Below are 16,310 nucleotides of genomic sequence, written 5' to 3' on the forward strand. Positions count from 1 at the left end.
CTGTCCTCCACCATCTCCCAGAGTTTGCTCAACTGCTGGGGACTTTGCTATGTGCCCGTTTTTCTGACACCTAACTCTGAAGACGGGAGTCCCGGGGTCTGTCACCCAGGGCTGTGGTCACCACCGACTGAGCTGATGTAAGCGCCATCTCAGCTCCCAGCAGGCAGCAGGGGCTCCTAGTCTGACCTTCCTTCAGTAGGTGGACATCTCGGTCTGCAGGCTGCAAGCGTGAGTGCGCAGCAGACACTGTGAGCTTGGCTAGTAAGGGGGGGTTCTCCCCACTCCACCCCCAGGACAGAGAGATGCTGACTGGCTGCAGGGCTCCTAGTGGGCAGTGTGTGTGTGTGTGTGTGTGTGTGTGTGTGTGTGTGTGTACACCGTGCTGGGGGCTGAAACTGAGGACTGGGGCAAGTGAAGGATCTGGTGGCAGGGAGGAGGGTGAGGGCCCTGGAGTGGCCTGGACTCTGTCTTGCTCTGTTGTTTTCTAGCGGGTGAGGGAGAGTGAGCAATCTGCTGACATCTCGGGAGCCTCAGTTTCCCCACCTGTGAAATGGCTTCTGTAGCACAGCTCTGAAGGTTCAGGTGATATCCCTGGGCCCAGCTGGGGTAAAGCGCCCCATGAACGGGGATGATGGCTCTGGGGAGTGAGACTTGGGAGGCAACTGCATAATTTGTTGATTCATTTCATTATGCCTCCTTTTTTTTTTTTTACATTGAGAATCTATTACTTTAATACTCAGGAAAATAAAACTTAAATATTTGAAAAGTCCCCAAATTCAAATTTAGGAAAAGATACGTAAAAAACTGCCTGTACTTTGGACAAGAAATCTTTCATACCTGGTTGAAAAGGATAGAGGAGATTTAGCCCTCTTACAATTTTTTAACTTTTTTTTTTTTCTTTAAAAAGCAAATTTATTTTCATGTCATGTATAACATTGTCCTTCCAGGTGAACTGCCTCAGAGCAGCAATTTGGTCTAGTCCACTTTGATATCCACTGTCCAGCACAGTTCTGAGCACACATGTGCTAAGCTGCTTCAGTCGTGTCTGACTCTTTGCAACCCCATGGACTGTAGCCCGCCAGGCTCCTCTGTCCATGGGATTCTCCAAGCAAGAATACTAGAGTGGGTTGCCATTCTTCCTCCAGGGGATCTTCCCGACCCTGAGCACACACCCATGTGCATTATCAGTGAATGAAAGAAATCTAAAAAGTTAGAGTATACTGATCACATGAAAGAGTATGCAATCATCTCAAATAACTGTGGGGGCTACTCAGGCACATGAGAGAGAATGTAGTGAGGCTCAGAATAGAGGAAAAAAGCTGCTGTATAACACAGGGAGCTCAACTTGGTGCTCTGTGACAACCTAGAGGGGTGAGATGGGGTGGTGGGAGGGAGGTTCAAGCGGGAGGGGACATATGTATACTTAGAGCTGATTCACACTATTGTACAGCAGAGACTAACATACCGATGTAAAGCAATTATCCTGCAATTAAAAATAAATTAAAAACAAACTAAACACAAACACACACACCAAAAATCCCAGAGCAACACAGCGTGCTCAGTTGCTAAGTCCTGTCTCTTTGTGACCCCATGGACCACAGTCCGCCAGGCTCCCCTGTCCATGGAATATATCAGGCAAGAATACTGGAGTGGGTTGCTGTTTCTTCCTCCATGGGATCTTCCCGACCCAGGGATCTAACCCACATCTTCGGCCTTGGCAGGCGGATTCTTTACCATGCAGCCGCCTTGGAAGCCCTTGGAGCGATGCAGAAAGTGAAAGTGAAAGTGGCTCAGTTGTGTCCGACTCTGTGACCATGGTTCTCCAGGCCAGAATACTGGAGTGGGCAGCCTTTCCCTTCTCCAGGGGATCTTCTCACCCCAGGGATTGAACCCAGGTCTCCTGAACTGCAGGATTCTTTACCAGCTGAGCCACAGGGAAGCCCAAGGGAGTGATACCGAGCAGCACGTAAATCTGACTGCAAGTGTGTAAAACAGGCATGCATTGCTGACATTTGACACACACAATGAAGCTTTCCTAATTTTGAGATGTATATTCTTGTATTTGTTTGTTTTTGTCTGTGCCGCATGGCTTGCAGGATCTTAGTTCTCTCTCCAGGAACTGAACCCAGACTACAGCAGTGAAAGCCCAGAATCCTAACCACTAGACCTCCAGGGAACTCCCTAATGTTGATATGTGTTGTCATTCTTATGGTGGTAAAATATACATAACATAAAATCTTGATTGTTTTAAAATGCAGCCCCATTACACTTTCAGTTCAGTTCAGTCACTCAGTCATGTCCAACTCTTTGCGACCCCATGCACTGCAGCACGCCAGGCCTCCCTATCCATCACAAACTCCCGAAGTTCACCCAAACCCATGTCCATTGAGTCAGTGACGCCATCCAACCATCTCATCCTCTGTCGTCCCCTTCTCCTCCTGCCCTCAATCTTTCCCAGCATCAAGGTCTTTTCAAATGAGTCAGTTCTTTGCATCAGGTGGCCAAAGTATTGGAGTTTCAGCTTCAGCATCAGTCCTTCCAATGAATATTCAGGACTGATTTTCTTTAGGATGGACTGGTTGGATCTCCTTGCAGTCCAAGGGACTCTCAAGAGTCTTCTCCAACACTGCAGTTCAAAAGCATCAATTCTTCGGCGCTCAGCTTTCTTCACAGTCCAATTCTCACATCCATACATGACCACTGGAAAAACCATGGCCTTGACGAGACAGACCTTGGTTGACAAAGTAATGTCTCTGCTTTTCAATATGCTGTCTAGTTTGGTCATAACTTTCCTTTCAAGGAGTAAGCGTCTTTTAATTTCATGGCTGCAATCACCATCTGCGGTGATTTTGGAGCCCAGAAAAATAAACTCAGCCACTGTTTCCACTGTTTCCCCATCTATTGGCCATGAAGTGATGGGACTGGATGCCATGATCTTCATTTCTGAATGTTGAGCTTTAAGCCAACTTTAAGAAGGAACAATTGAGAGACTCTGGTAGAAACTCCTCAGGTGAGCCCTGGGGCTGTTCCTGGCAGTGGTAATGGCAGAGAGTCAGCCTTGGGTTAGCTGGGGATGTCCCCTCACACAAGGGGGCCAGATTTGGAGGAGCTAGCTGTGCAGATTTAGGACAGCTTGGCCCACTTCACCCCGCGGGCCTTAGAGCCAATGGGTAGCAAGGTCAAGTTGTAGAGTCTCAGGGATAGCTGAGGTGAGTTGGCAAGAAGTGAAAGGAGGGGATTTTCCTGGGGGGTTCAGTGGTTAAGAATTTGCCTGCCAATGCAGGGAACATGGGTTCGATCCCTGGTCCAGGAAGATTCCACATGTTGCAGGGCAGCTAAGCCAGTGGGCCACGAATGGAGAAGCCCGTGCACTGCAATAAAAGATCCCATGTGCTGCAACTAGGACGTAGCACGGCTGAATAAATACATAAGACAATGAAGAAAAGAAGTGAAGGGAGAGAACAGTCAGGGCAGCAGGTCTGGGGATCTACTAACCTCCCCACCCAGGGCACCCAGGAGAGGGCCCCATCCTTCTGGAGAGCCACATGGTGATGCGTGTGGAAAGCCTACACGCAGGTTAATTTTACATGGCAGTGTCGTGGGACTGAGGGGCCCAGGTATCTGATTAAACACTGTCTGCATATTTCTGTGCAGGTGTCTCTGGACAAGGCAGACATTCCACAGCGGGGAACACTGAGTAAAGCAGACTGCCCTCCAGAAAGCGAGTGTGCCCCATCCACTCGCTCTTGGGTTCTGGACTTGCCTCTGCAGCCACGTGAGCTGATTCCTTAATTAAATCTCTTTCCACACACACTTCCTGTTGGCTCTGTTTCTCTGGAGAATCCTGACTAATACACCTAAGAGCGGGCCTCCTCTTGGCCCTGGGACATGACCTTTGTTTGACTGGGGTCATGTTGTTGCTTTGAAAGAACATCTCAGACACAGCCTCCCTCTGGCTGGCACCTCCCTCTGGCACTGGGGAAAGTGGCCCTTGGCAGACACCAAGGAACCACCCCTTCAGCTTGGCAGACCCTTCCCCTCCATGGGGTCCCCACCTGGGCGGCTGCAGGAGGCGGCTGTGTTGACTGAGGGTGCTGGTCACTGTCGCTGAACTCTGGGGGGTGGTGAGTTTGGGGCCCCCTGGAGAGGACACTGTGGGAGGCAGGGAGGGATGGCTGTCGGGAAGGGTCAACTTGGCCCCTGAGAGGGCCCCCAGCCCCCTCAAGCCCCTGAATGGTGTGAGCTTATTAGTCTAGGCAGCCAGGAGCCAGAGCCAGGAAATGGCGATGGTCTGGCCAGGGATGCAGCCAGATTAGGGCAGAGCAGAAAGAGCACATGGGAAGCGCACATGGATAGCAGTCGCCTCTGACTCAGGAAGATGTGACCGGCTGCAGGAACACACGGTGCTGGGTCCTAGAAAAAGGTGAAGGTCAACCGATATATTGGTAAATTGGGAGGTGCCCTGCAAGGTAGGCAGTTATGTATCAGAGAAGCCTGGCCGGCTTCTATGATCTCTGCTTGTCAATAGGAACATTGTGTACGAAGGGAGTCACAATAAAAAGGTTCTGGAGATATTTAATCTTTACTTGTATTTGGAATGCTGCTGAGTCATAATCCCAGAGCTGAGATTCCCATCGCAGAACATCCCCGTGTCCCTTCATTTCTTCGGAGGGAGATACTGTCTGTATTAAGATACGAATCAAAGCGCTCAGGGCTTGCCTAAGTGGACTCTGCTCATCAAAGTTCCTAACTGGTTCCCAACTTGGTCATTGCTGTGGAATTTCATCTGGACTGCAACAAAGTCCAGGGAGGAGAATGGGGGCTGGGGAGAGCGTGGCGGCTGGGGAGGGAGCATGCTGGATGAAGGCAAACTTCACGCACGGATATTTGGTGAAGGTGCACACATGTCTGTATAAATACTCAGGCTACCCCAATTTCCCTGACCTCTTGGTTCTGTAGTTTCTTTTAGCTCAGTACTGTCATATATCCTTTGGGAACAAATGTGAGGAGGGAAAAGCATATATGGGATGTATATGTAAGGGCTTCCCTGGTGGGTCAGTGGTCAAGAATGTGACTGCAATGTAGGAGATTCGAGTTTGATACCCAGGTTGGGAAAATCCCCTGGAGAAGGAAATGGCAACCTGCTCCAGTTTCTTGCCTGGAAAATGCCATGGACAGAGGAACCTGGAGGGTTACAGCCCATGGGGTTGCAAAGAGTCAGACACAACCACTAAACAACCACAGACATACGTAAAATCTCGTTCTTCCTTATATTTTTAAAAGCCACAATACTTGTCGCTGGAGAGAATTTTCACAGTTTGCTTCCCATCTCAGGCTGGCACTGGTGGACGTCTGCGGGGCAGTGAGAGCTCTGACTGGAGGAGCCTACTCCCTCACCTGCCCTTGGCCACACAGAGGGAATGTCCAGACAAACGCCCTCCTGTTCTGGCTGGGCTCCTCGGCATCTCCGCGTGCATGCCAATGCCGTGCAAAGCAGGGCCCCAGCAGATGGCGGGCGGCCAGTGGGCGGGCAAGGCCATGTGACGTCTGGGCAGCCTGGCCCCTCACCTTCCCGGAGGTGACGGCTGGAAACCAACCCTGTACATTCCAAGGTGGGGGGTCAGCCCCTCCAGGTCGGGACTGACAGATTTCCCAGGGAAAGTGCCTTGGTTCTCCTTGGGATAAATACTTGTTTTTTTGAAAATGCATTTTCATAGTCTGGTTAACATTTATTCAAAGCTAAGGACTGTAAGAGGCGGAGAGAAAAGGGAGAAGGAAGACGTGGGCTGTGGGGAGGCTGTGCGCTGGTGGAGTCTGAACCTTCTCACTCCTGGCTTCCAAGAAGCCAATTTCACAGCAAGACCAGTTGCTGGAAGCCACTGGAGCTGCAATTATCTTTATGCCACCTCAAAATCAGGGCTAAGCAATGCGGGCTATCATTTTGTCTACCAACGACCCACATCCAGGGCTCCAGGGCCTTCCTTCTCCCCACAAGCAAGGGCACAACCCAGCCAACTCATCTTCTGGGGCCAGGGGCTGCCCTCCTTTACAGACTGAGAGAGTGGAGCTGTCAAGTCAGACAGAGAGCTATGCTCTCTTCTTTTCTCCTAGGGATTCATCCAATGTGTATTTCAAGCTCCTGCTCTGTGCCAGGAACACGGGGGACAAACACCCTACCCATGGCCCCTGTGTTTGAGGACCGTGGGAGACAGTCATGGAGCACGTGACCACGCAGCTGAACTCCGGCTCACCATCTTTGACACCCTCTGCCCTGTAGACACATCCAGGACTGCCCCCTCCCCAGTCCAGATCCCAAGGTCCTGGCGGCTCATCCCTACACAGCCCTGCCACCCTTCTGCCCTTGAAGCAGGAGAGGAAGGTGCAAGGTAGCTGCCTGCTCACAGAGGTGTAGGCTTTGACAGTCTCCCCACCCCTCCTCTCTCTGACTTTCTCGCCCGTGGGTGTGGCACTGCTGGGCCTTCTGCCTGTCCTCGGGGGGCCCTGACCCCTCCAAGGTGTCCAGCAGCTTCTAGAACTTGGCAGGAATCTCTGTTTCTGTGGTGTTTCCATCAGTGGGAGATTGCAAGAAGGCAGGAAGGTCCCCACAGGGGAGGACCGGTGGGCTGGTTTCTTGGAATCCCCTGCACTGTGATGGGGGCCACATCTGCAGGGGGTGGGTGGTTTCAGGCCTCAAGGGGCCTAGAATGCAGGCCTCCCACAGCCTCACCCAGCTCCGCAAGGGCCCGCTGCTGGAGGAGCTGCAAGTCAGCTGTGACCACAGCGGAGGTGGGGGCCTGCTCACTGCAGACACAATAACGGATGTCTCTCCCTGTTCTATGGGGAAAGTGGGGCACGGATGGCCTGACCGGTCACCATGCAAAATTCCTCTACTCAGAGACTCCAAGGGTGTCGTCATGATGCTCAGCATGACTCTATAGAGCAGTGTTTTAGTGCAGGAGCGAGGCTCCTCTGTCTTGAAACTCAGCCTGCAGGGCGCCGAGGGGCCAGGCCGGAGGAAGCGGTGGGCGGCAGTCAGAAGACAGGTTGGGTCTGAGTCCAGGGCCAGGCCCCTCCCCCAAGCAGGTTCCCTCAGATCTGAAAGAAGGAGCCTGTGAGATCATTAAAAAAAAAAAAAAAAGTCCTTTCGAGATTCTAAAGAATCCCTCCTCACCCATTGATTGCTGGTTTGTGCTCATTTGACACAGAGGAACAGAAAACATCTGTTTTTTTTTTCTTCCTGGGGGTCCAGTTTCTGTTTTAGGAAGCTGACATCTGAGCCAAACCCTTTTACTGACCTCAGGCCTCACCTTTCTCCCCTCTGCAGCCCCCTCTCCAAAAGCGAACTGCTAAGAGAGGCCACTGACCTCAAATTACTTCTCTTCACTCACCCTCCCAAAAGTCTTTACCCAGCAGTTCTTAAAACGAGTCCCTTGGGTGTGTTTGTAACTTTTTCTCTCCTTCCGGCCTGACGACTGGTGATTCTCAGAAGGGCAGGTCCCTCCCCTTGGGCTCTGAGGTTGTCGGGCAAGCTGACCACACTCCCCTGAGGGTCTCAGAACCGCACTTGAGGCCTCAGCGGAAGGCTCCTTTGCCTCCATCGTCAGAGGTTGGGCCTCAGAAGAGCCCTCCTGGGACACTGCTCCACCCCTACCTGGTGGTGTCTCCACTTTCCGGGGTCCAGGGCCCCTCTCGAGGCTGGCTTGGGGCCCCTGCTGGGGGCAGACGAGGCTCTCCCTGACGTCCTGCTGGCGACCACTCTCCCAGCTTGGCGTCGGTGGTGGCTGGGAGGAGTCAGGAGAGAGAGCTCAGTTGACCTCTGCTCTGGAAGCTCTTTGAAGATGCTCTTTACTGGGCTGGGCCCTGGAGCCAAGAAAAGCACACAGCCCGGGGGCCAGTCCCTCACAGCTCCCCGGCGCCTATGGATGGGGACTTGTTTACTTGTGCAGGTTGGGACCTTTCAAGACGACCACTTCGGGTACTTGTAACCTGAGGGTGCAGTGGGCACGCTCTGGTTGGAACACACACACGCAGGGAAGGTCGGACCCTTGGCCCTGTGGCCTGCCCCCTCCCCACCCCCGCCCCCACCTCTTGGGAAAAGCCAACAAAACCTGAAATTGTCTCCTGGGCCCCCTGCTTGGCACTGATGCACAGTGGCCCAGAGGCACACTGGAAAACTATTCATGTCTGTTTGAAATTCAACTTTAGCTGGGTGTCCTGTGTTTTTTATTTGCCAAATCTGGCAACCCCAGAGGTGGGGCTCTCTGAGCTGCCCCTGGATCCTTCAGGCCTGAATCCCTGCCCTCCCACAAGGGCAGAACCTCTCTAATACCACCCAGCAAGGACCAGGCCGCCTGGGTCACCCCCAGATCACAGGGAACGATGGGAGGAGACCCTGATGACACTGCTGAGGGTCCCTCCCAAGGGTCTGGGGACGGGCCTGTTCTGTACTTCAAATGACATGCACCCCTCCTTCTCCAGCTCAAAGGGGTTCACGTCACTGTCACAGCAACACTGTGACAGTCTAAATTCACTGCCCCCTTAACCCAGGCTCCTTTCAGCTCATTAAAAAAAGAAAAAAAAGAATCTCTCTAGCACCTTTGCAATGCCCTCAGTTTTATCTTAAATAATCTTCCCTACCTAAACAGACATTTCTCTAACAGGCACACGAAAAGCTCAACATCACCAATTATTAGAGAAATGCAAATCAAAACCACAGCGTGATGTTACCTCACGCTGGTCAGAATGGCCATCATCAAAAAGTCCACAAATGACAGATGCTGGAGAGAGTGTGGAGAAAAGGGAACCCTCCGGCACTGTTGGTGGGAATGCAAATTGGTGCAACCACAATGGGAAACAGTATGGAGGTTCCTCAAAAAGCTAAAAATAGAGTTGCCAGATGATTCAGCAATCCCACTCCCGGGCATATATCCAGACAAAACTGTAACTCAAAGAGATACATTCACCGCTTTGTCCGTAGAAACATCATCTGCAATAGCCAAGACACAGAAACAGCCTCAGTGTCCACCGACAGATGAGTGGGTAAAGATGTGGCACACGCACGCAACGGATGCTACTCGGCCACAGAAAGGGACGAAATCGGGCCATTTGCAGAGATGCGCATGGACCTAGGGCCTATCACACAGAGTGAAGTAAGTCAGAAAAAGAAACACCATATGATATCACTCACATGTGGAATCTAAAATAGGACAGAAATGAACTGTTCTATGAAACAGAGACAGGCTCCTAGACATAGACTACAGACTTGTGGTTGACAAGAGGGGGAGGGATCAGGGAGGGGTGGACTGGGGACTTGGGATTAGCAGATGTAAGCGATTATACATAGGATGGGTAAACACCAAGGTCCTGCTATACAGCATAGGGAACTATATTCAAGATCCTGCGAGAAACCATAATGGAAAAGAATAGGAAGGAAGAATGCATATACATGTGTAATCGCATCACTTTGCTGTAAGAGTAGAAATTAACACAGCATTTTAAATCAACTATACTTGGATTTAAAAATAAAAAGAATCCTCCCTGCAGGTTTCCTCAAACCCAGGGCACGGGGGCACAGCTTTGACTTCCAGACAACTCTCTTTTGACCCAAACAAGGACTCTGTTTCTGGTACAGAACCCATGGGTGGCTTTATTTACAGTCCACACTGGACAGTCTCCGGGCTTCTCTGATAGCTCGGTTGGTAAAGAATCCGCCTGCAATGCAGGAGACCCTGGTTTGATCCCTGGGTTGGGAAGATCCCCTGTAGAAGGGAAAGGCTACCCACTCCAGTATTCTGGCCTGGAGAATGCCATGGACTGTACAGTCCATGGTGTTGCAAAGAGTCGGACACAACTGAGTGACTTTCACTCACTCACTCACTGGACAGTCTCCACCCAGAACTGTGACTGGAACTAGGATTTCAGCCTTCTCTGAGCTGCTCTTCAGTGGATAACAGGCCTGCTTGTCTGTGCTCTCTGCTGACTAGGCTTATAATAACGCTTAGGAGACCACACTTGGGTGTATAGAATAACGGTTGAGTGGAACCACACATGAGAGCTGGGCCGCACATGGAGAACCCCCTGAGAGTCAACGGTGTTCCAAGATGGCGCCCAGGGGTAGGCAGCTCTCCAGGATCATGCGCTTTCCCTGGGTGGGTGGCGGTAGGGAACTGGTGCCAAAACCCCCTGGCAGGAGGGAGGAGGAACTGAGCTGGGCTCTTGGGAGGCTTTCTTGGGTCTTCTTGGTTCAGCCACTCCTCCCACCTCCCCTGCTCCCTCTGCTTAGGCCACACTGCAGACTTTCAGAGCAACCCCTATGGCCCCCAACGCCATCCACTCCCTCAAAATATATCTCAACTGAAAGAGCTGGGAGCTGGGAGGAGGAGGGCAGCCATGTGCGTGCACCTGAAGCTTCCTGGGACAAACCACTGTTTCTCTACCTCTTCATCCATTTCAAACAGGGCTGGCATTTTCCCTCAGGGTCCACTGACAGGACATGCGATTTTGATATCCCAGCCTTGGTGGATGGGGAAGGAAATGAGAATAACTTTCCTCAGGCCAAAATCATACAAGATTCTAAGTCACATTCTTGGCTTTTCTTTTTTTTTTCCTCTTGGGAGCTATTTCCTTTTGGCTCTGTGGGGCTGAGTCCTTTGCTTAAAAATAATGTATTCTCTGGCCCCTCACAGAACCGATGGAGCCATGTAAGGATCCCATGGCCTCCTCATTCCGAGTCCTGCCTTAGTGCTGACACAATGCACAGCCATGAAGGGGGCGTCATGAAAAAACCCGATGTTTGGGCCAGGGTGCTGGGACCCCGCGGGTCTTGGGTGGGGCATTAATCCCCAGCAGGGGTGAAGGTCATGTGTGAGGGGACCTGTTGGGGGTTTGGTGGCCTGGCGAGGCCAGAATGGGCTGAGGGGACAAGGTGAGCAGGTGCAGAGACCAGGGAGAAAGGGCTGGAGGAGCAGGACTGGATGGGCAGAAGGGTCAAGAGGAAGTCAGATCAGCTCTCACTGGGGAAGGAACAAAATGGGACAGCGAGGATCAGGAGGCTCCTGCCACACGCTGCTGACCTCTTCTTCCCTCGACCGTGGTGCTTGGTCGGCCGAGCCCAGATACGGCCTCAGAACTAGCCTCAACGCAGCATTTGAGCATGTTGGCTGAAGCCGGTCTGCACCTGCCCCCTCAAGGAGGCTGAGTGAAAAGAGGAAGAGAAGGCGGTGGCCAGACCGATGGAAAGCTCACACTGGTCCACAGAGGAGGCGAGGGCCTGGGGTGGTTGTGCTGGGCAAGGAAGGAAGAATAGAAATCTACACCACAAATGGAATCCGCGCTCATTAAATGACCCCAGGAGCGGGGAAGGGATAGTTAGGGAGTTTGGGATGGTCAGGTATGCACTGATATAACTAAAATGGATAACCAACAAGGACCTACTTACTGCACAGCACATGGGACTCTGCTCAGTGTTGCGTGGCAGCCTGGATGGGAGGGGCGTCGGGGGGAGAATGGACACATGTATGCATATGGCTGAGTCACTCGCCGTTTTCCTGAAACTATCACAGCATCGTTAATTGGCTATGCATGCCCAGTTGCTAAGCTCTCTGTGACTTCATGGGCTGTAGCCCACCAGGCTCCCTTGTCCATGGGATTTTCCAGGCGAGAATACTGGAGTGGGTTGCCATTTCCTCCTCCAGGGGGTCTTCCTGACGCAGGGATGGAACCTGCATCTCCTGTGTCTCCTGCACTGGCAGGCTGATTCTTTACCACTGCGCCACCTGGGGAGCCTATCCCAGTACAAAATGAAAAGTTAAAAGAATTTTTAGATAAATAAATGGCCCCGGGAAAGCCAATAAGCTGGACCCTTGGCTTCTTCAAGGGGAGAACTTTTGTCCTATAAAAGGATTTTGAAAGAGAACTAAGTAAGGGTGCTGGCTTGAGGAAGAGAGAAGGCATGGGGGTGGGTGTGCACTCAGTTGTGTCCGATTCTTTGTGATCCCGTGGACTGCAGCCCACCAGGCTCCTCTGCCCATGGAATTTTCCAGGCAAGAATACTGGAGTGGGTTGCCATTTCCTACTCCAAGGGATCTTCCTGACCCAGGGATCGAACCTGGGTCTCCTGCATTGGCAGGCAGGTTCTTTACCACTAGCGATACCTGGGAAGCCTCTGGGGGTGGGGGAAGTGATTAATATGCCTGGTATCTGTCAGGGGGAGTGAGGATGGACTGGGGGTCAGTGTAGGGGAGTCCACTGAGGCAGGAGGGCAGCAGGTGGACTCCCAGCCAGGCCTGAGTGAATGAGAGTTGGTGGAGGATGGGACTTGAAAAGTATGGCCTCAGTGCTCAGAGCAGGCTCCTGGGTGCAGCAGCAGCATGGCTCCAGCTGGCCCATCTAGAAGGGCAGGTGAGTAGCTGCTGCCTCCCCAGGGAGAAGCACTGGGAAGGGCTGGTGATCTGAGGGATGAGTGCCCTGGTGGGTGCCCACTGTTTTCATGCAAGGAACCAGAATTTGCCAGGGTCCAAAGCAATTGTTCTTGAAAATAACAATAACATCTACATCACCAGCAACATCAGCCACCACTCAGCTTCCTCCACCCCTGACAACCTCCAGTGACTCTACCCTACAGGTAGTACCATGCCAAATCTTCCTAAAAGATAAGGCCACACTTAGAATCAGTGCAAGACAGAGGGTCACCTTGGTGGCAATTTGGGCAAAACAAGGATGTTACGGATAAATAAGTTAGCCTAAATGCAACTCTTTGGAACAGTGGTGCTGTGTTCAGTCATGCCCAACTCTTTGAGACCCCATGGACTGTAGCCTGCCAGGCTCCTCTGTCCATGGGATTCTCTAGGCAAGAATACTGGAGCGATTATTTCCTATTCCAGGGGCATCTTCCTGACCCAGGGATTGAACCTGCATCTCCTGAGTCTCCTGCATTGGCAGGCGGGTTCTTTACCTCTGCACCACTTGGGAAGACCAGCCCTATAGAATTTGAAATCATTTTAAGCTCAACAGCATTAGGTCAAATTGGCAAAAATCATTAGACCACCTAAAACCTTCACCCTGGCAGCAGAAATCTCTAGGTAAATGACTGAGCTAACCATCTTTTAAAGAAGGCATATTAATGTTTGGAGCTCTAGCAAAACACATGTAAAATAACAAATGATCAAAGCTGGCCAAAAAAAAAAAAAAACAAACCAAAACCCTCTAAAACTGCTGTAATCAAAAGACCCTTTCCCAGGGTAACCAAACAGCCTGGCTTTGTTCCGACTCTGTGACAGGCCTACTGCTCTGAATCAGGGATCAGACGCATTTGAATTCAATTCTGACCAGATTATAAAAGCTCACAGATGTTTCTCATACTGGAATCTGACCTGCTCCTCTTGTTGTTTTTCCTATTTGAATGGAGAAATTGGAGTCTTATCTGATCTGTTCATATCCTTTTAATTTCCTCTTAAAAATTAAAAAAAAACTTTGTACATTTATAATTCAAAGCATATATATATTTTTCTAGCATCTAAAAAATACTTTTATTCCCCATCAGTCTCTGGTGAGCTTAACTAGAAGCTTCAAAATGTGTCTGGGGAGCTTCCCTGGTGGCTCAGTGGTAAATCTGCCTGCCCGTGCTGGAGACACGAGTTCGATCTCTGATCCGGGAAGATCCCACAGGACGCCTGAGAATCTAGGCCTGTGCACCACAACTGTTAAGCCTGTGCTCTGGAGCCCTGGTGGCTCAGATGATAAGGAATCCGCCTGCACGGTGGGAGACCTGGGTTCGATCCCTGGGTTGAGAAGATCCCTTAGAGGAGGGCATGGCAACCCAATCCAGTATTCTTGTCTGGAGAATCCTCACGGACAGAAGAGCCTGGCAGGCTACTTGGGGTCTCAAAGAGTCGGACACAACTGCTCGACTAAGCACACTAGAGCTGGCGAGCCGCAACTGCTGAGCCCGTGTGCTGCAACTACTGAAAACTGCAAGCACCAGAGCCCGTGCTCTGCAACAAGAGAAGCCGCTCCAGCGAGAAGCCCGTGCACGGCCGCCGAGCGCAGCCTCTGCTCGCCGCAACCAGAGAAAACCCTGTGGAAGGGTTTTCAGGCAGAAAGACCCAGCACAGCCAAAAATAAATGAATAAAATTATTTTTTAAAATGTGTTGGGATCTCACACTAGCTTTTGCTCCTGGCCGCACATTTCTAACTCAGTTCAGCCTTCTACCGTGTAGCTGACCACCTCAGCAATAGAGTTGGGGCACCAGAGTTTTGGTCAAAGATCTACACTGTTCCGAAAGTTCTACTTCAAAATCTCACATTTAAACGTGGCTTCCCCAGTCAGAAATCTTGCTCAAATAGCTTGCAGAGGTGAGCACTGGACACAGTGCTCTGAGAGAAGGGAGTCTGGAGGAAAAGCCCATGGTCAGGTCTGGCTGTGGTGTTCCATGCCTGAGAACCTCTGTGACATGGGGCAATGGTTGAGATCAGAGGGCTTTTCAAGAGCAGGTGTGAGGCTGAGGCCTTCCAGGGTTTGGACCTGCTGCAGTTTCATAAGATCCTAGGCATCACCAGGCCCAGAGCTGCCCCCAGTCCCAGAGCTGCCCCCAGTTCTGGAACTGTCCCCCCATATGCTGCCAGTTTTCTTACATGAAAAGGAAGGGCAAGGCTCAGGAGCAGCAGGTTTGCCCCCCCTGCAGACTGGAGCGTGGGTGTTTGGCAGGGATGGGAGGCAGCCATTTCTGGCATGCTGGGCCATCTGAGGGGAACTGGGATGATCTTCCAGCCTGGAGGAAAAAATGAAAATTAGCAATCAATACAGACAGGAGATATCTGACTGCTGACTACTGTGTAGCATCACAAACAAATACAGGAAGTGGAAGCACCTGAATGCCTTTTGTTAAGCTAGTATTGGCAGATATCGGATGTCTTTAAGAAATAGGAAGTGCCCCTTGCCTCACTCATGTGAGCGCTTACACATTTTAAACATGGCTATGATTTTTCTAACACAGAGTTGGATCTTTGACTTTGGGTGACACGAGAACATAACATTTCAACAAAACAATTAAAGTATCAATCTTCTAGGTGCTCCTCCAAGGATGAAGCAGATTAGTGCAGGGATGAAATCAGTCAGAAAAGATGGGGTGTGTCATAGCCCTGACAAGAGTTACTAGGCACAGGAGTGGGGAAGAACTTGTTCTCTGGAACACTATCTAATGGTGTGTGTCGTGTCTAACGCTGCCACCTGGGTCGGTGGAGACTGGTCCACCCAGCAGACATGCACTGGGTGCCTGTGAGAGATGGTGGCCTGGGCAAGCACATCAGAGAGGCAGGGTACCTTCACAGCAGATCCCGGGAGGGTTCTGCAGCGTGCACACAGCAACACGATACTCGCTTCCCATCTACAAGGAGACACAAGCCACCTGCTCACAGCAAGGACTTGGTGGGGACATACCATGGCAGGCCTGTCCCTGCTCTGTCCCATCAAACAGCTGTTCTTGAATGTCAGTTCCAGCAGCAAAAATAAGCAGACACCTAACTGCCCTGCAGGGCAGAAAGGCTTGTGTGTGCGAATGTGTATGTATTTCTGTGTATGTGTATAAGTGTGAGTATATATGTGTATGTACCTGTGTATATGTATGTGTGTGTGTGTACATGTGTATATGTAGTATATGTATGAGTTTATGTGTGTATTGGTGTGTGCGTGTTTCAGTGTATGTGTGTTTCGGTGTTTGTGTGTGTGACTCAGTTGGTTCTGATCTCTGGGCTGGGGTTTGCCAGGGGGCCGAAGAGGGAACATTTCCCAGCAGAGGTAGCACCATGAACAAGTAAGATGAAGCAAGAGGAGGCAAAAAGAAAGCATACCTTTATACTGCTTTGTTACAGAGAGATTTAGGGCACCCAAAAAATGCAGGCCAGAGGGAACATAGTGTCCTGGGGAGCATGTGACTTTGAGGGTGGAGATTGGAGAGTATCAATTAAGAAGGACCTGATCAGCCAGGGTTTGAGTAGTTTGGTCTTGAAATAGGGGTTCCCAGGTGGTTCAGAGGTAAAGAATCTGCCTGGCAATGCAGGAACCATAGGTTCACTCAATCCCTGGGTCAGGAAGATTCCCTGGAGGAGGAAATGGCTACCTGCTCTAGTATTCTTTCCTGGGAAATCCCATGGACACAGGAGCCTGGTGGGCTACAGTCCATGGAGTCACAAAGAGTCAGATATGACAGAGCGACTGAGCATGCACACACTAAAGGAAATAGAAGACGCAGAAATGAGGTTCCATGATGATGTGCTAGAAGGATCACTGTGTCTATGGTCCTGGAGGGTGGAC

At 51.1% G+C, this 16,310-nt stretch overlaps 1 protein-coding gene across 5 annotated transcripts in view; it reads right to left on the reverse strand.

The window, feature by feature from the left end:
* ARMC9 (armadillo repeat containing 9) overlaps positions 1–16,310 on the reverse strand; it is a 182,821-nt gene that overhangs the window by 4,157 nt on the left and 162,354 nt on the right. For 2 of the 5 annotated variants that reach the window (XM_018058243.1, XM_005676668.3), the window contains exons 22-23: positions 14,633–14,769; positions 7,652–7,781 (exon numbers count right to left, since the gene is read on the reverse strand). In XM_018058243.1, the coding sequence (XP_017913732.1) occupies positions 7,652–7,781; positions 14,633–14,769 (267 nt within the window). Of the gene's footprint in view, positions 1–7,651; positions 7,782–14,632; positions 14,770–16,310 lie in introns of those variants that run through there. The other 3 variants (XM_018058256.1, XM_018058269.1, XM_018058261.1) reach the window with 2 other exon arrangements.

This window comes from Capra hircus, chromosome 2, assembly GCF_001704415.2.
Source record: "Capra hircus breed San Clemente chromosome 2, ASM170441v1, whole genome shotgun sequence".
NCBI classification, from domain to species: domain Eukaryota; kingdom Metazoa; phylum Chordata; class Mammalia; order Artiodactyla; family Bovidae; genus Capra; species Capra hircus.